The sequence below is a fragment of the Herpailurus yagouaroundi genome, unplaced genomic scaffold, assembly GCF_014898765.1.
Source record: "Herpailurus yagouaroundi ecotype Mexico unplaced genomic scaffold, PumYag 162, whole genome shotgun sequence".
NCBI lineage: Eukaryota > Metazoa > Chordata > Mammalia > Carnivora > Felidae > Herpailurus > Herpailurus yagouaroundi.
This window is the reverse complement of record NW_024412403.1, coordinates 2,697,731-2,717,036: the sequence shown is the minus strand read 5'-3', so window position 1 is coordinate 2,717,036 and position 19,306 is coordinate 2,697,731. Positions and strand designations below refer to the sequence as shown.

General features: G+C 54.6%; 1 protein-coding gene and 1 long non-coding RNA gene across 4 annotated transcripts in view; both read left to right on the top strand.

Moving 5' to 3' along the window:
- The window catches only part of RRP1B (ribosomal RNA processing 1B), a 30,018-nt gene extending 25,218 nt beyond the window's left edge, over positions 1-4,800 (top strand). For all 3 annotated transcript variants that reach the window (XM_040483799.1, XM_040483800.1, XM_040483801.1), the window contains 3 exons: positions 41-196; positions 1,227-1,290; positions 2,065-4,800. In XM_040483799.1, coding sequence (XP_040339733.1) covers positions 41-196; positions 1,227-1,290; positions 2,065-2,258 — 414 coding nt within the window. In that variant the 3' untranslated portion in view covers positions 2,259-4,800. The remainder of the gene's footprint in view (positions 1-40; positions 197-1,226; positions 1,291-2,064) is intronic.
- A 1,947-nt stretch (positions 4,801-6,747) lies between these two features.
- LOC121035885 (uncharacterized) lies at positions 6,748-15,094 on the top strand. The gene is made up of 3 exons (XR_005793124.1): positions 6,748-6,846; positions 11,834-12,007; positions 14,835-15,094. It is a non-coding gene; the product is annotated as an uncharacterized LOC121035885 (long non-coding RNA).
- Positions 15,095-19,306: the final 4,212 nt, after the last annotated feature.

Here is a 19,306-nt window from a genome sequence, read left to right as displayed (position 1 = left end):
CCCCTCCCCTCCCCTCTCCTCTCGCCCCTCCCTCACGTAGGGCGGTGGGGGGGCTCTCAGCCCCTCGAAGAAGCAGCAGCTGAGGACGGAGAATGACTTCGTGAGGTTCGACACCCCCTTCTTACCGAAGCCCCTGTTCTTCAGAAAAGCCAAGAGCAGCGGTGCCTCTGCCGTCTCTGTGCGCCCTGCCGGGCAGGTCCGTGAGCTCTGCCCGGCGCCCCGGGCCCCCCTGCCCCCGCCTCCGCCCTCCCCACCGCCCACAGCCCCTTCCTGCCTAAAGGCCACGCCTGGGGCTCTGTGCGCCGGGACTCTGCTTCTGCCCATGGCATGGCACGTGGGGGCCTGTTCAGGGAGCCTGGGTCTGCTGGGCAGAGGGCCCGAGCAGTCCTGGGGCTTGTCTCCTGGTGACCTGGGAGGGACTGAGGGATTGGTCGGGGCACCTGCAGGTGCGGTGGGTGGTGCCTCACCTTAGAATTCACGAAACGGGCCTAGAGGACAGGGGGAGGACCAGGACAAGGGCCCCCGCCCAGGACTCGGGGCTGGTCAGGGTGGGGGAGGAGCAGGCACTGTCCCCGTCACAGTGGCGGGAGAGGGCAGCGGCTGTCGTGGAGCACAGGGTCAGCTCTGCCAGCTGCCCCTGGGTGCTGCGGATCAAGGGACAGGCCGGGGCAGAGGCTCGCCGGGGAGTAGCTGCTGTGTAAATAGCCTTGGACCCGTGACTGCCATGTTAACTAGTCCCAGGTAGGGCGTCCTAGGGACACTCGCCTGAGGTTCTGAGACTTGGCGCACAGAGGACTAGTTCCTCCGGTAAAGCGTTTACGGTGCGGAGTGGAATCGTGGGATCCACGCAGCAAAGGCGGGTGCTTCATCACGCAGAGTGGTCCGCATCCAGGAATTTCCCAAATGAGAAATGACTTAGTTAACTGATGAATTGCTGGGACACCGAGATGAGTCTGGGAGGCTCTGGGAGGCGCGTCCTGCCCCCTGAGCAAGAGCCCGTCCGGTGCGTGGTCCCGTCCCACTTACGCGCTAAAACTAAAACTCAGTGGGTGGGGTCCTCACGGCCTTGAAGTGCGAGCTGCTTGCCGTCACTTAGAAGCTGTTAGACACCACCGTGCTCGGCTTCCCTCCCCAAGGACGCAGCACGAGGCCGCCATGTGGCCAGAGATGCCAGGTCCGGGGCCTCCACCGCCACCGACTTACTCCCCTTTGTTCTCCCTTTGCAGCGAGACAAGACGCCCTCAAGCTCCAAGAAGGTCACCTTCGGGCTGAACAGAAACATGACTGCGGGTGAGTGTGGGGCGCGTCTCCCACGGGGCACCTGCAGGTCCTGCTGTCCAGAATTGCAAGGGTCGTGGGGACTCGGGGCCTCTGGAAGGAGGCTGTGTCCCCGGACCTGCCCACCCAGACGCTTCAGAGCCTGGGGGGCATCTGACGGCCCCCCAGCCATAGCTGCCTCTGCTGACACGTGGAGTCACCTGCCCACGAGGAGACAGGAAAAGAGAGACAGTCTCGTCTCATTGCTTTTGGCGTTGGTGCCGCTCACTGCTTTGGTTCAGTTCAACAGAAACCACACGTTCTGAAAGTACACGATGAGTTTAAGACCTGACTCTTCATAGGGACCACAAGTAGTTGTGTGTGCGCGCGCAGGGTGGGGAGGGAGCGTCAGGGAGGCCTTGTCCCGGGAGCTGGAGACGGCCGGAGTGGCAGGTCACCTGCAGAGAAAGGCTCCTCCTGCATCCGCTGGAGCCTCGGGTCCGTCCGCCTTCCGCCGCCACCCGGCCCCCAGAGTCCCTGTCAGAACCTGACCCCCCCGCGCTGTCCTCGGGCACTTGTTCACGCGCTCCCGTGAAGCATCCTCGATAGGGACTCCCGTTCCCTCGAAAACCTCCCGGCCCGCAGTCTGCAGGGCCTCGTGACGGAGCGAGCGGCCCAGCCTGCGTGGGGCCACCGGCGGTGTGAAGCGGCGAGAGCACCGACGACGGGGGACGCTGCTCGGGCGGGCGGGAGGGACGGAGAGGTGCGGGTCCTGGTGACGCGTGGCCTTGCTTTCACCCGCCACAGAATTCAAGAAGACAGACAAGAGTATCCTGGTCAGCCCCACGGGCCCCTCCCGAGTGGCCTTCAACCCTGAGCAGAGGCCCCTCCACGGCGTGCTGAAGACCGCCACCGGCTCACCCACCGGCACCCCCCTGGGGACCAAGAAGCCACTGAGCGCCACGCCAAAGAGAAGGCCCACGGCTATGGACTTTTTCTAGGGCAGCAGCAGAGTCCTTTTAGAGACTGTTTTTGTACAGATATTCTATAAATTATAACTTTGAAAAGGTGGGCGGTTTTTATTGTTTTATAAATCACCGTAAATCGTACAAACGAGGTCTGAGCAGAGCCGCTAGCCCTCCATCCCGCTGCGAGCATCTTGGTGGTGGTTTTGCCACAAACGCTGTTGGTGAGTGAGCCCTCTGGGGTCTCACGTTCGCGGGTGACTTCTCTGACCCCCACCGGTGTGGGAGCTGAGCGGTGTGACCGTCACTCCCCCTGCTGCAGGCCCCGGGGGAGCCTGGAGGGGACGTCCTGGCCAGCCGACTGTTTGGAGCTTGGGTGCTCAGCGCTGCGTCTACCGTGCTGGGCTGGTTTCCAGTGGCTTTCCACCTTTCCCCTGGCCTTGTGGGCATTTGGCAGTTTGTGTTGGGCTCGAACCCCAGTCAGCAACTCGGTGGTAGTTTCTCTGCGTGCCCAGCGCAGGGGGGGGGTGGGGGTGGGGGAGTGACCCTGCAGTGGGGGCGGGGAGAGAAGAGCCTCTGTCCTCGGGGCGCGTCTTTCCGGCCCTTGGGCCCGTCTCCTTCCCTGTGTTCCTACCTCTCAGGCCAGCCCGAAGTGTCTTCACCGGTGAGTGCCCCTCCTCGGCTCTCACCTGGGACCGTGAGCACGCGCCTTCCTCCCGGTCTCGTGCTCTGGTTCCCTTCCTCTTTACACGCGAGCCTTTGCGCCAGCACCCAAAGTGACTGGTGTCCCCAAAAGCAGCTTTCCCAACTCAGATTAAAATTCATTTCTTCAGAGATGTGGCAACAGTGTCTGAAAACCCGAGTTCCTGCCAGAAGGCAGAAATAAGCAGCCGCTGAGGGTTCCTTGTGCATATTTATTTGCTCGTAGCTACCTTTAATCTGAAATACTGAAGCTTGCACTCGAGATTTTCATAGAGTTCTGATTTTAGTTAATTACACACATCAGTGGGAGGCCCTCAGACTTCAGTTGGAAAAACAGGAACAGAGCATAGGGAAGCTACGTCTGTCCCTTGAGCCCGCGTGATGGACGGGGCGCAGATTCAGACATCAGGTCTTTGCCCAAGGAAAGTCACCAGGGCCCCCCAGCTCCTTTTTGAGTTAACGAAATAACAAATCGCACACTTGAGGAAGAGATAGGAGATTTGGGGGTCTGTAGGCCTGGCCCGCGGGTGCCCAGTGTTTCCCTGGCCCGCTCTCTGCCCAGGGGACCTCCCAGGAGTGACAGCTGCCACCCCTATCGCTCCTCCCCCAGAGGGGACCCCAGCATTGCCTCGGTGGGACCAGCCACCACTTCGGGTGACAAGGGGCGCCCGCCGGGATTGTGGGACTGTGTTGATTTGATTTTGGTTTCTTAATCACGTAATCGTAGCAGGGCTTCGTCTTCAATACTGCTTCTGCAGGGTCAGGTGACGCCCAGGGAAGGAAGTTGCCTGCTCTGTGTTAAAGTTGTCACAATTAGGCCACGAGGGAAATAACGAACACTGAGCTGTCAAGTAGTCATTGTGACCAGAAGTCTTAACGTACGAGGTGACTTTGTGGTGGTGCTTGCATGGGGTTATGTGCTGCATTTGGTAAAATACTTAAAATCACCTTCAAAACCAAATCGGATCGTGTGAAAAGGTTAGATTTGAATATCCAAATGTTTTTAAGATTTTGTTTAAAAAAAAACCGTTTTGTTATCCTTGGCCAGATTATTTTTCTAACAGTTTTCGCTTTAGCTTTAAAGACGGGCCGTATAATCCAGCAGCGTGAAGGTGTCTTAGCAAGACTGCGCGCCAGCTCTGCGGCCGAGCGCGGGCCTGCCCTTCGTGGCACGCGCGCGCCCGTCTGCTCAGAGGCCCCCGCAGAGCGTCCTAGAGATGCGCCTGCCGGTCCCGCGATGCTTCTGGACCCGGGTGCCCTGGACTGCATCCACCCTTGTCTCCATCTGTCCTGACTCCATTCTGTGGGTGAGTTCAGTAGGTTTGCTGTGGTTTACTTTTAATGCCTACATTTTGGCAAGAAAGGAAGGAAGAAGAAAAAGTTTTTCATTCTCATTACCTATACCCACAACAAGAATGTGTCACACGAAGAAAATGTATTTAGCATACCAATTTTCTATTTGATGCATGTTATTTTCCTAGGAAAATTGCTAAGGGGGCTTGGAAGTCCAAAAATGGGAACGATTTACATTAATGCTGGTGGTCTTACGGTATTTTGTAAAACGAGCATCTTATCTTCCCTCTTCCCCCGTTCGTCTGGTCGGGTTTGTACGGTCTGGTTTTACACTTTATAAACGTATCGTCCTTTCCAACTCCTGTTTACCCGAAAGCACAAAGAAGGGTCAAGGACACCTGGGAGCGGTTGTTAGTGTTGGAAAGAACTTGAAGTAGAACCTGCCTTTTGATCTGTGTGTCTTCTCTGCATTTACCTGACTCTGCTGGCACGATCCGTCTGTTTACAGTCCGTTTGTACTCACGTCTGCAGAGTGTGTCTGTCACGTCAAAGCCAAGGCCAATAAACACAACCTGTCTTTGCACTCGGGTCTGTACTTGACATGGGCTGTCCGTGTGCGTGAAAACACACGTCTCGGGGAACAAGTGTAATGGGGGTTGCGGGATGCTGACATCAGCCCTGGGCGCCCGACAACAAGCCTCTCCAGGCACCTGTCTCTCCGCGCGTCCACCGCCCGGAACCAGCGAGCGGTTGCTCTGGGGTCTCCTGGATGATTGAAGCAGAGACCCCACTGCTAGGCCTGACGCCTCTGTTCCACACTGCGCTCGCTCTCATCTGCACCTGTTCCCGAGCAGATTTCCCAGCTGCATGTGGCCTGAGCCCCAACAAGTCCACAGAGGGTCACTCAAACCAGAAAACGACCAGAATACCAGGAAAGCCTCTCCCTGCCATCCACAGTCCTGACCTCACCCCAGGTCTCACCACCACACCCGCGTCCCTTCGTCCACTTCTCTGATAGTGGGTGGTCAGGTTTCAGGCTCTTGTCGGCCTGAAATGTAGCTCGAGTATCAACTGGGGCTTCCATTCGATACCTTGTGGAAGTTTGAGCAGTCCCTGTTCCGAATGCAAACTCCCAGAGGAGCTCTAAGGACACCCAGGCCTGACTGACTGCCCAGTTCTCCCTGCACCCGGGGCCTCGCCCCGCCCTCCCTGTCCTAAGATGCTGCCGGCATCAGGGAGCGAACCGGTTCCCACCACTCATCCACCACAGACCCAAAGTCGTGCTTAAACCATCGCTTTTCAGAGTGGCCTGTCACGGGCTTCCTCACGGTTTCCGCGCCCAGGCTCCGAGCTCCCTGTGGGTGTCCCATGCTGCCATGACAGGCTCTGTGCGGTCCCTGCTTTTCCTGAGCTCACATGGGGTGCAGCAGAAAGCCGATGCCACGCCAGGAGCCACCGTCCTTAGGAGGCAGGTTCCCAAACCACTATTCTCGCCCCGTATACAAACCCCATTCGTTCTTGGCCATTCCTCCGCTCAGCTGTGCCTGCTCTGTTTATGCTGCAGGGGCTACAGCCCGCGGGATCCGTGCCCTGGTGGCGCTGACCAGTGGGGACGATGCACCGGGGACACGTGTGACGGCTCAGCTGGGCATCAGATCTGTCTGGGGAGGAGGAGAGCAGGGAACACGTCAGGGTCTGGTGCTGTCCTGTGAGCGAAAATCCCCCACCCCGCACATCTGGCCGGTTTCGGACAGATCAGTGTCAGGCTTTACACCGTGTGAGCCTTTTTAAGTGTCTACCGAACTCAGCAAAGAAGTGTAGACAGTCTAGAAGGAGTGCTTCTTGTATTGAGTGTTGGAAAGAACTTGAAATTGAATCAGCATTTTCGTTTGTATGTGGTGTTTTTTCCTTAATTTAACTGACTGCTGGCGAGGACTGTTTACAAGAAGGTGGCATTTGAACAGAGGCTGGAAGAGCGCGAAAAGCGAGCCATGTGTTAGGTACCTGGAGAAGGCACTGTGAGCAGAAGGGGCGGCACATACCAAGGCCCTGAGGCAGAAGGAGTGGCACATACCAAGGCCCTGAGGCAGGTGCCTGGTTCAGGGCAGTGTAAGAATGGTAAGGAGGCAGGACTTCCAAAATGGTAGTGTGAATTGCCCAGAGACGCCTCTCCCCAGGAAAGACATGGGATAACTGGTCGGAATTAGCAACAACAACCATTCAAGGTCTCCGGAGATTGATCAAAGGGCTTACAACAAGTTGAGAAGCGTGTATTCGATAAAGTCCACAGCGGCTGGGTAAGGACAGCGGGAGGGAGGCTGTGACGGCTGGAGGCGGCAGCGTGGTAAAGCCCTCGGTGGGTGGGCTGACCTCTCCCAGGGAGGAAGCGCGACTCCAAGAGCAGGGCAGCGGAGGGGCCCGCGGAGGAGCCAGAGGCTGGAGGAGGGCCGGCGTGGTGCCGCGGGGACGCTCCCAGGGCTCACACGCGGCAGGACTCTGACGCGGAGCAAAGTCCCGTTTCCAGCCCTGGGGTGTGGGAGCTCCTCCCACCCCCACCCCAGGCACCTTCTCTCCTGCCAGGCTCTGTGCTTCACATGTAGCTGCATCCACGCCTGACAGCTTCCAGAAGGTAAGTCTTCCTGTGGGTCCCTGCTCACGGGCTTTCGGGAGCCATGGAGGCATCAGGCCCTACGCAGGCGCGGGCTCCCCGGGGCTGTGGGTTTGCCCCCTCGCGGCCCGGACGCCGGCCAGCGACAGGGCTCCACACCCACTGGTCAGGAACACACGATCTCAGGTCCCACCCGGACCCGCTGAACCAGCCGCGTCTCGCCTGGGCTGGGGGATTTGTTCCCGAACACGTGGCAGAACACCCAGGTCCAAAGCCCCGCAGCCCTTAGCCGGGGCCCTTGGTGCAGACCGGAGCTCAGCAAACACCAGCCGGACCGAACCGAATCCAGCTGGAAAACCACAACATCCAGGGGCTCTTCCTTTGCCCTGCCTCCACAAGGTCAAGCCCGAGAAGCTTCGCCCCAGACCCGCGGCCCCGGCTTCCTTTCAGCCTTCGGAGAGCCGCCATCTGGGCTGGACCGTGTGAACATTTGCTGTGTTTTGTTCATGTTTTCTGTTTGAAGCCGCTCCAAGTAAAATATGGGCAACGTGACGTTTTATCCCCAAACGCTCCAGCCTGCTTTGCCAAAGAGTGACGTTCTTCCCCTGGAACCTGGTCACCGCAGCCACACCTCCCACGAGGTCCTGCCCAAATGTCCCCGAGTTCTTGCCGACACGTTTTTTTCTAACCAGGAGGTGGTCGGCCACTCCCATTTGCTTACCGTGCCTTAGTCTCTCTCATTCTGGAACATCTCCCCTAATTTTTCTCGTGAGAGTGCATCTTTTGAGGAGTGTGTCCGACCTTGGCCCTGCGGCCCCCGGGTGGACTGGAGTGTCCGTGAGTGCCGGGGTGGTACGGCAGGGCCCAGCACGGGCAGCCTGCTGAGTCAGGCCCCGTGGGCCCACAGCCAGGGCCGACAGGTGCCATCTCCCGGGTCCTGCCTCGAACACAGACCGTCCCCGACTTTTGTCGCTGGGCCCCAAGAGGTCAGTAAGTCCTGGGTTAGCCCGTCAGGCAGCAGACACGTGGTGGGAGTGCACGGCCAGTGGACAGAAGCCACGAATACACGTTATCGTTACGATTTCACCAACGCCCCAACTAAATATCACTTTTCTATAAAGGAAACATAAGCCAAATCAAAGTGTTATTTGAAAACAACATGAATGCAGAAAGGTGACGGGGCGTCCATCTGCTTTCTGAGCCCGCAGAGCCTGCCGGAACCAGGCCAGAACACCGGGTCAGACTGTTCCGTAGTGACCCTGCTGGGGGGTTGGTGAGGCTGGGAGGGGGCCCAGCCCCCACCCTGAGCCGCCCACCACAGAGAGCCCACCCGCTCCCCACACCGCCACACTCACCCGCTGAAGGAGCCCCGGGTCTCTGTCCTGGGGGCAGTCCCTGGGAAGTGCCAGCACCATACTACAGGCCTGAAAGGCCACGGGCTGCTCGGGGTCCAGGACCACAGGCACCTCAAGATATAAGGGAAGTCCGGGGGCGCCTGGGTGGCTCAGTCGGTTAAGCATCCGACTTCGGCTCAGGTCGTGATCTCGCGGTTCATGAGTTTGAGCCCTGCATCGGACTCTGTGCTGACAGCTCGGAGCCTGGAGCCTGCTTTGGATTCTGTGTCTCCCCCTCTCTCTCTGTCCCTTCCCCGCACTCTCTCTCTCTCTCTCTCAAAACCAAACATTTAAAAAAAAAAGTAAGAGGGGTGCCTGGGTAGCTCAGTTGGTTAAGCTCTGACTTCGGCTCAGGTCATGATCTCACGGTTCGTGGGTTCAAGCCCCGCATCAGGCTCTGTGCTGACGGCTCGGAGCCTGGAGCCTGCTTCGGATTCTGTGTCTCCCTCTCCCTGCCCCTAGCCCATGCGCATTCTGTCTCTGTCTGTCTCAAAACTAAATAAACATTTAAAAAATTAAAAAATAAATAAATAAATAAATTCCCAGATCTTATTTGTCAGGATAGTCTTCAGTTTACAGAACAATTGAGCAGATGGTGCGGACTTAGAATTCTCCTACACCCCTCCCCCCACACGGTTCCCCGTCTTTGAGCATCTCCAGTGCATGGGGCACATTTGTTCCAATGAATGGATGAGCATTACTTCATTATTCCCAACTGACACCCACAGTTTATATTAGGCTCCCTCTTGGTGGTGTGGACTCCGTGGGTTTGGACAAACGTGTGATGGCACGCACCCACCCCGTACAGCCTCATATAGTTTCACTGCCCTAAAGACCCTCTGTGCTCTCCCTACTCATCCCTCCCTGCCTCCCCTCCGCCCCGTGGCAACCACTGGTTTTCCTTTGGCTGCGTCTGTAGTGTGACCCTTTCCAGAAGGTCACGCGGGGGGGATCCTTCACGTTGCCTTCTTCCACCTAGCGACGTGCAGTTATGTTTCCTCCGTGTCTCTCTGTGTTTTGGAAAAAAAAAAAAAGTGTATTTATTTTTGAGAGAGAGCGAGAGTGAGTGGGGAAGGGGCAGAGAGAGAGGGAGAGAGAGAATCGCAAGCAGGCTCCAGGCTCTCAACGCAGAGCCAGCCATGGGGCTCGAACTCACAAACAGTGAGATCATGACCTGAGCTGAAGTTGGACACTCAAGCAACTGAGCCTCCCAGGCGCCCCTGGACATAAGTTTTTCAACTCACTGGGTAAATATCCAGGAGTGTGATTGCTGGATTGAATGCTAAGACTATGTTGAGCTTTTTTTTTTCTTTTTTTTTTCAGTTTATTTATTTATTTTGAGAGAGAGAGAGAGAGAGAGAGAGAGAGAGAGAGAGAGAGACAGACAGAAGCACGGGCAGGACAGACAGGAGAGAGAGAATCCCAAGCAGGCTCTGGGCTGTCAGAGCAAAGCCCGATGTGAGGCCCAATCCCACAACCTTGAGATCATGACCTGAGCCGAAATCAAGAGTCAGATGCTCAGGGGCACCTGGAGGCTTAGTGGGTTAAAAGCCCAACTCTTGCTTTTGGCTCAGGTCATGATCACACGTCTCGTGGGTTCGAACCCTGTGTCAGTCTCGGTGCTGACAGCTCGGAGCCTGGAGCCTGTTTCCGATTCGGTGTCTCCCTCTCTCTCTGCCCCTCCCACCCTCATGCTGTGTCTCTGTCTCCTCCAAAAATAAATAAAAACATGAAAGAAAGAAAGAAAGAAAGAAAGAAAGAAAGAAAGAAAGAAAGAAACTTCCCTACTGAAATGCAGAGAGAAAAAAGAATGGGGGAAAAAAAGTGAACAGATGATCCAGGAGCTATAAGACAATTACAAAGGTGTGGCACACACGATGGGATCCCCAGAGGAGAAGGAAGAGAGAGACGGGGACGGAAGAAATATTTGAAGTCATAATAGCAGATAACTTTCCAAAGTGAATGACAGACGCCAAACCACAAGTCCAGGAAGCTAAGGAAACACCGAGAAAAATAAATACAAAAAAAAAAAAAAAAGAATCTACTCATAAGCATATTATATTGAAACTGCAGAAAATCAGAGACAAAGAGAAGACCTTGAAAGCGGTCAGAGGAAAAGAAAAGCCACCTTACCTGGAGAGGAGCGAAGGTCACCAGGTGAAGGAGAAGAGAGACATGAGCCCCCACCTAGGGTCCCATCCCACTCCCGTGACGTTTCCCTGCAAATGGAAGGAGATATAAAGACTCTCGCTGACAAGACCTGACAGCATTTGCTGCCGGGAGACCAGCCTTGCGAGAAATGTTCAAAGACGTCCCTCGGCAGCGACACTCAGAAGCAGTCCTTAGCCTGTTCCCCCTCCCCGAGACGGGAGCTGAGGAGCCTGCTCAGACTCACACAGGCTGTGGTAGGTGACCCCCCCTCCCCATCCCCCGCCCCAGGCCCACGACGAGGCCGCTCAGGGCATTTCAAACCCATTGCCTCCCTTCCTACTTCGCCAAGCACGGCGGACTCTCTCTGGTCTTTACAGCTGGGCTCCTGGAGGTGAGCCCACCAAGGGCCCCCACCCCACAAGAGTTTGGACCCTCAAGTTGGTCCACACTCAGCCTCCACCAGGTTGTCAACTACAGTTTAACCGTTCCTATGGTTCCTGGTTCCGGGAGCTTCCGCCCCCGGGGGTGAGTCAATCTCAGCTGTGACTCTGTGTTCCCCTCCTTCCCTCCAGATTTGGGGGTGGCGGTCTACTCAGGACCTCAGTGCTCTGACAGGTCTAAGGAAAGTTACAGACTGTCAGTCTGCTTATTTTCCCCACGAGGGTGGAAGTGATGGAGTCCGGGCTCCACGCACGTCAGCGCGGTGGCCGGAGGTCCCGACCTGGCTTGGGTCTGAACAACGAGAATGCGGTTTTGCCCACGTCTTTTCTAAGTCTGCACTTTTTTTTTTTTTAAGCTTATTTTTATTTCTTTTGAGACAGATACAGGGAGCAAGCAGGAGAGGGGCAGAGAGAGAAGGAGACAGAATCCCAAGCAGGCTCCACGCTGTCAGCTGTCAGCACGGAGCCCGGTGTGGGGCTCGAACTCACGAACTGTGAGATCATGACCTGAGCCGAAATCCAGAGTCAGACGCTTCACCGACTGAGCCACCCAGGTGCCCCTAAGTCTCAACTTCACCTTGAAGAACTGTTTTCTATTTTCCTTTTGTTTGCTTTGAATGTCTTTTTATTTCTTTAACTTTTAAAAAAAAAAAATTTTTTTAATGTTTATTTTTGGGAGAGAGAGAGTAACGGGGTGTGAGTAGGGGAGAAGCAGAGAGACCGTGACCTGAGCCAAAGTCGGACGCTTAACCTACTGAGCCACGCGGGTGCCCCTTATTTCTTTAACTTTTAAAACAGCTTAATCGGAATATATCGGATACACCCTAGAGGTCACCCATTGGAACATGTACGACTCAGTGATTTTCTGTCCATTCACAGAACTGCACATCTCTAACAATAACCCAAGCCTAGAACATTTTCCTTCCCCCCCCATCACATGCTTGTCAGCCATCCCTCCCCATTCCTTCCCCTTTACCCCCACCCCCCACCCTTGCAGCCACTCCCCTACCTCCTTTCTCCAAGGGTCTGCCTTTTCTGGACCTTTCGCACAAATGGACTCCTACCCTCTGGGATGTTTTTGTGACCAGTATCGGTGTTCTTTGGGGCAGAGAAGTCATCTCTCTCGCTGGTTCAGCCTGCTCTCAAGTGCAGGTCCTCCTTGGCTGAGTGCCTGTTCTGCCTGACCGTCGTCCAGAGGTAAGGTAAGGGGCCCCCAGGCTCCGTCTCCAAGCTCCTGGCTCACCCTCGGCAGTGTCCGGCCAAGCCTGGGAGTCCTGGTCACAGATATGTTGGCCACCAGTGCACCTCTCGGTGCTTTTCATTTGTATCTGGTTACGTCTGCCGTCCGGGAGCACGCCTGCCAGGGAGGACACCCACACGGGTTGCTGTCCCTGCCCCATGTCGGACAGCAGAAGGCTAGTGAAGGGCCGGAAAAGGGGTGGGGGTGGGGGGTGGGAGAAGGGAGGGAAGGAGGCTCTGTGTGCCCTCGATGGACACGGCACAGCCACAGGGTCTGTGTCTTCTCACCCCTGTGGCCACACCCCAGGGGAACAGAAGGCACATGGACCACTTACTTCGCCTGCTGGGACGCATGGCTGAGAAGGACCCTCTGGGCACTGTCTGCCCAAGGGGAGCAGATACTACTATGCACAGACCGAGCATCAGGCCACCCTCACCCTGGGGACCTCCGGGGACAGGCCCCTCCCTGGCAGGAAGGCTCTCGGCCCCAGTCCCCAACCCAGCCTGGCCGCCCACAGGCCCAGTCTCTGCTTGTGCCAGCAACAGCCCTCCAGCAGCGTCCGGAATGAACCAGAACGCCCAGCCACAGCCCCGGTTTTGTGTTTTGTCGTAAAGGGATGTTTTTCAGCCCTTGGTCCATCACTTGGGCTTATTATGCTAAATCTGATACGGAGGCTCTGGGAGAATAGGGAACTTGCTTTCATTACACTGGATCTTACCCCCAAGCTTGCGGTAAAACATACGAAACGTGCTTTTACCTTCTTGACCATTTTACGTGGACAGGCCGGTGGCGTTGAGTCCATTCACTTGGTTGTGCAGCCAACCCCTCCCTCCGTCTCCTGGACGCTCCATCTCCCGGAACAGGAACTCTGTCTCCACGAAACACAGACCCCCCCCAGCCCCTCCCCCAGCCCTGGCGCCCACCGTCCTGCCTTCCGTCTCCGCGCCTCCTCGTGTAAGCGGACTCGCACAGTATCGTCTTTTGTGTCCGGGTCGTATCCGTGAGCACCGTGTGCTCAAGGCTCATCCGCGGTACGGCCGGTGTCAGAATGGTCCTACTTTTTGAGGCCGAACAATAGCGTGTTGTACGTATTGTTCGTAGAGGCTGCTTCTAGGCCACAGGCTTGAACAATGGCATGTAGAGCAAGGCGAAAGGGCCCCCAGTGACCACGGCCACCTCGACACCCAGGCCTGTTGCATCCACACGACTCCTGAACAGAATGCTACGGGCACCGGTGACAGTCCCAGCAAAGTTTATTGCAATGAGAGGCAAGGCCGACTGATCGGGACCGACACTCTTGATCAGGGTGCAGCCTCGATCAGCCGGGGTACAGAGTTTTTATAGCCGAAACCACGTCGTCTTATCATCACCTGGGAACAGAACAAAGAGATAGTTCCCAGATGGGGGTAGAAACAGTTCAGACATGCCCTTGCCCCGATCCAGTCAAACGCTAATCCAATTGATTTTCCTTGAACTTTTGTTCCCTTGATGGATAGGACAAGGCTGTTATCTCCTAACCTATGGTGTCAGAACAAAGCTGTTATTTCTCAAGGCTACAGGTTAGCCCTACGCTACCACTTAACCCTTTCAGGCCCATCGGGCGACCCGCCTCAAAATACCCAGAGGCCCTAACTGACCAATGGGCTACTTTCATCCAGACACAGGTACCAAGAAAGGGAAGATTCCATTTGTCCCCATGCCCCTACCCTTCCCCCTTTAAAGACAGCCCCCACCCACTGCCTCCATGCAGACAGTCCCTCCTCCGCTGCCCTGCCCCCCCAGTCCCTGGCCATGCATTCTATAAACGTCTACCTCCTCTGTGCTGCCGCGGGTGATTTCTTTCACCAGCTGGGCAAACCAGGCAGTATAGGGATCATCATGCCACATTTGGGGACCCCCACGCGATCGGGGAGACACCGCATTGTTAAATAACAAACATTCAACCAATCAACTTAAAAATCTAATTATTCACCGATTCACGGATCGGGCAACACAGCCATCTGGCAAGTAGAGGGGGTGCTCCAAGGAGGTGTACGAATCGGAAGGTTTTTACGGAAGGAGGGTGGGATAGAAGGTTATTCGCGAAAGAATTTTTCTGGGCAAAGCCAGTTTCCCGTGCGGGGAGAGGCGAGGGGTCTTATCATGCACTTGACCTCATCTTTCTCCGGAGGAGGGAGAGGGCCCGAGCGGTCGGCTCGTTGGTGCTGATTGATGGACCACGTTTCTGGGGGAAGTTGCAACTGCGGTGAGGTTAGAGCCGAAGCCCCGGTTTGGGAGCTCAGTCTGCGTGATGCCATTTCGGACCTGTGGTTTTCTTTTCAACAAGCACGTCCCACGTTTTGTTGATGCGTTCCTGCCTCGATGGATACTTGGTTCTTTGGCTCCTGTGAGCGAGTGCTGCTGCAAACGTGGGTGTATGGTATCTGGGAGTTCTTTTGCTTTCAATTCTTTTGGGCGTCTCTCCAGAAGTGGGATTACCAGATCATATGGTAGTTCTACGTTTAAGTGTTTGGGAAACTGTTCTCAACACGCACACACGCACCCAACCTCCCGTCCAACCCTCCCCCCGCCTCCCTCCTCCCTCTCTCCATTTATTTGACTGCCACCAATCAGCACAGTGAAGATGTTGGCGTACAGGACAGCCCTGTTCCCCGTGTTAATGGAGTTCCAGTCTGGTGGGAAAGCGGGTTTGATTAACCCCCAGCATATATCGAATGCCCCACGTTTATGGCCAGGGGTGATTTCCACGAGAACTGTGCAGGACCTGACCTTCCTCTTCTCCAGATGAGGTGCTGGTGAGCGGAGGGGACCTCGGGCATAGTGAGGACCACAGGCGCTGAGATGTGTGCACTGGTGGCTTCTGATGAGGCACGACCCGGTCCAGGTCAGCCTTCTTCGTGTGGTTTCGGAAGCAAACGGAAGATCCTCTGCCTCTAAAACTCCAGCTTCCACGGGGCGCCCGGGTGGCTCAGGCATGGACTCTTGATTTCAGCTCAGGTCGTGATCTCACGGTTCATGGGATCAAGCCCCACGTCATGCTCTATGCTGACAGCGCTGAGCCTGCTTGGGACCCCCCCCCCCCCCCCACCCTGCCAAAGAACAAATAAATAAAGTTAAAAAACAAACGTTAAAAATTCAGCTTCCACAGTTAGATTAACCCCTTTTATTTGCACTTTTGATCTTCCATAAAACTCTAGGGAGAAATTGTACAAACTCGTACCTAAAAACACCTCCTGTGTTTTTGGCTTGCCAATTTTCAAGGAGTCTTTAAAAATACAGATACCTAATCCTGACAAAGCTGAGCTGAAATCATCACTGAGGGCTGACAGGCATGTACATTACACACATTCCTCAAGTGTAATTTGACAACACGTCTATATACTAAGAATCAAAAGATGCAAACTTCTCTTTTACCTGTCTTTCCACTTCAAGGAAGTTATACTAAGAAAGTCATCAGAAATGCACACAAAGATTCACTTACAAGTAAGGCCAGTGAAATATCTACAACAGTGAAAGACTGGGCCCAACCTGACTATTCAATAAGAGGGTTCATTAAATTCTTGTAAGTCCATGCGATGCAAGTCACGTAGGCATCAAAGGTCACCGAGAACGTCAGACGACGTGTGGGAAGTAGAAAAATATACGAATATACATAATCAACTACAATCCCAATCTTTGTCTACAGAGCATAATGTCGGTATGTTTCTTAATTTTTTTGAATGTTTTTATTCATTTTTGAGAGACAGAGACAGAACACGGGTGGGGGAAGGGCAGAGAGAGAGGGAGACAGAATCTGAAGCAGGTCCAGACTCCGAGCTGTCAGCACAGAGCCCGACGCGGGGCTTGAACTCACGAACTGTGAGATCACGACCTGAGCTGAAGTCGGATGCTTAGCCGACGGAGCCCCCCAGGCGCCCCTAACATTGTTGTGATTCATGAGCACTTGCCACGTTCGTGTAAAAGCACACCGACGTGCCGGGAGAGAAGACGAGAAAGCCATACGCCCCCAAGACCATGGGACTGCAAGCGGCTTCATTTTCTTCCTTGTAATGGTCGTCATCCCCCCAAGTTCTCTGCGACATGAGCTTCTCTTACAGCTGGAGGCCCCCGAGGGATGTTTGCGAATCTCTGTGGGGCACAGTAAGGAAGAGCAGCTGCCGTGAAGGGAACCCCACGCCATCCAGGTCAGCCAATCGCTTCCCATTAGATGGGATGAAAATCCAGCCACTCCCAGGCATGGAGCTCCCAGTACAAGAGCGAATCCCCTCACTTTCCCTCTGTTCTTTCTCTGTGAATAATTTGCCCCAACAGGCCCCTTGAGGGTCTGATTTCCTGGCTGTTGGCCCAGATTTTGAGTCTTTTCTGAATTAAAGTATTACTAAGGAGAACTAAGGAGAAAGAAGAAACATTTCCAATAGAGTCTGGTCAGGAAGAGACAATGAGGCTCAAGGTTATTTCTCAGGTGGGAACCTTGAGCAGAGATCGCCCCACCCTGGGTTTAAGATGACACTTATCACACATTCTTCTGAACTCTCGGGAGAAAACTCTCCAGATGGTGTGGAGCTATTTCAGGTGGAGACTGGGGATCAAGGACAGCCCAGCCCGGAGGTTGTCATAGTGACCAGCTCATTGACCTGGAGACTGTAGGGTCAGCTTCAAACCAGATGAGCGTGTTCGAGGATTAAGAAATAGAAAACCACACCTGGAACAGGTCAGGAAAGAATCCAGGGCATTCTCTAGTGCTCCTGGAGTCACTGAGCCAAAGCGCTCAAAAGGTTCCAAAAAATCTTGGCTATTCCCCAGAGGGAAGCAAAAAAAATAATCTGTTCAAATAAAAAACAACCTGTAATCCAAGCTTCAGGTTCAGTTATTGCCTGGTTGTTTTTTGTTTTTTTGTTTTTTTTCCCAAGTAATCTCTACACCCAACATGGGGCTCGAACTCACCACCCCGAGATCAAGAGTCACACGGTTCATCTCCAAAAGGAACAGAGACCCTCTGCTGTTTGAGCAGTGAGCCTGCCGAGTGCCGAGCGCTGACCCGGACCCGACAGACATAGGCCTTATCTCAACCCCAGGTCCGCAGACTGACTTCGAGTTCGTTCGTTAACTTCCTAACCGCTCTGTTATCTTGTGTGTTGTGTGGCCTGTCCTCGGTTCTGCTCTGTCTGCCGCGTAAGAAGACACATCTGACCACGTGGTAAAATATCACTGAGTCTGGAATCCTGAACCTGCTTTATAAGTATGACTAACTTCGCTTTATGACCGAATAAAGCTGGCGTTGGGACAGACACACCTCGTGTGCGCCTTCCTGGCCCGCAGTTACAGTCTTCAAGGCGGTGTATTCTAAAAATAGCGGCAGGGCCTTGAAGAAATGCATGATTTGTAAGGCAAAAAAAGAGGATGCCCGCTCAGGCCGCCACAAAACACCACAGGCTGGGCGGCTTAAACCACCCACCTTTATTTTCTCACGGTTCTGGACGCTCAAAGTCGAAGATTCCACTTGGACTTGCTCTGATGCAGGTCCCCATGTGAGCCCCCCGGGCTCAGCGCGTGCTCTCGTTCCCGTCCTCCGCGCTTCAGGCACAGAGAGCCGGCTCTCTGCCGTTCCTTCTTCTTTGTGATGAGGGAAACAAAGCAAGAGAAATGTCACTTAAATTAAATCTCCTGACAGCTCACAGCCCGCTGATAGACACCTGAAACACGCAGAGTGTGACCTTCCTCAAGCAACTCATGGCTGCCTTAGAGCCTTTATGTTTATGTTTTATTCAAGACTCAACACAAGAGCGCCTGGGGGGGGGGGGGGCGCGCTCAGTCAGTTGAGCAGTTGAGCGGTTGAGCGTCCGACTTCAGCCCAGGTCACGATCTCACAGTTTGCGGGTTCAAGCCCTGTGCTGGGCTTTGCACGGACAGCGAGGAGCCTGCTTTGGATTCTCTGTCTCCCTCTCTCTCTGTCTCTCCCCTGCTGGTGCTCTCTCGCTCGCTCTCTCTCTTTCTCAAAAATAAATAAACATTAAACAAAATTAGGAAAAATAAAGATTAAGAATAACTTTAGCTTAACAGTAATGAGCCCCTCAAGGTCCTGAAAGCCTTGCTTCCAAATTCCTTAGAGACTTATGCCATCCCTAACCCCCCACTAACTTATAAGTCTATCATCAGTCTCTCCTCACAAGCCCAATGCAGCTCTTTGTGCCCACGGGCCCTGTCCCGGTGCTGCAATAAAATCACCTTTTTGCACCAAAAACGTCTCGAGAATTTTCTTAGCCGTTTGTTCGCAAACCCAAAACTTCCAAATTTCATCATAAGGATCCTAATCCTATCAGATCAGGCCCCGCCTCTTATGACCCCTGCAATCCTGTTTAACTTTAATTACCTCTCAGGGGCCCCAATCCAAAAGCCATGACTTTGAAGGGGTAGGGCTTCAACATAGGAATATGGAAGGGGGGCGGATACAAGTGTGTCTGTAACAGTGGTTAAGTCTCTGGAGACCGACATCCCTTGTCGCCAACATCAGAGACAGCACTCTGGCCGGGGAAACCTGGGGACAGCGATGACTTTTTCTGGGACTAAAATCCGTATTCACCGTCTCTGGTGAAGGAACATTTGAAACTGGAAAGGCCTCAGAAAATCTGGGACACGCGATGTCAGGTGAGCCCAGCCAGCCTGTGCTTTCAGGATGGTCAGCTTCTTCGGGACCAATGCCGGTCACCTTGGACCACGAGGGGCAAGCTTGATGGCTATCAGGTGGCATGCCCAAGCGAAGCTGGAACTCGGACGCAGGTAGTGGGTGTGGCCGTAACCGGGAGCCACAGACCAGGCGGCTTCACCAGACAAAAGTGATTCTCTTCCGGCTCTGGAGGCGAGAGGCCCAAGATCAAGGTGTCCCCAGGGCTGGCTCCTTCCGGGGGCTGTGAAGGAGCGTCTGTTCCATGCCTCTGGCCGCGGCTTGCGTGTGGCCATCATCTCCCCGTCTCGTCTTCCTCCCTTCTAAGGACACCAGCCATGCTGGATTTAGGGCCCACCCTGACGACTTCATTTTAACTTGATTACATCTGCAAAACGCCCTGTTTCTAAATAAGGTCACATTTTCAGGTACCGGGGGTTAGGACTGTGACATGTGAATTGGGGGGAGAACACAAACACAGTTCAACCCGGATCAGGCAGCCTGTATGTAAAGTTCACCTCCAGTGGAAGGTGGGATCAGCCAGCCTTTTCCCAGGCCAGGTCACAGCAACCCTCTGGCGTGGCGGGGGGGGGGG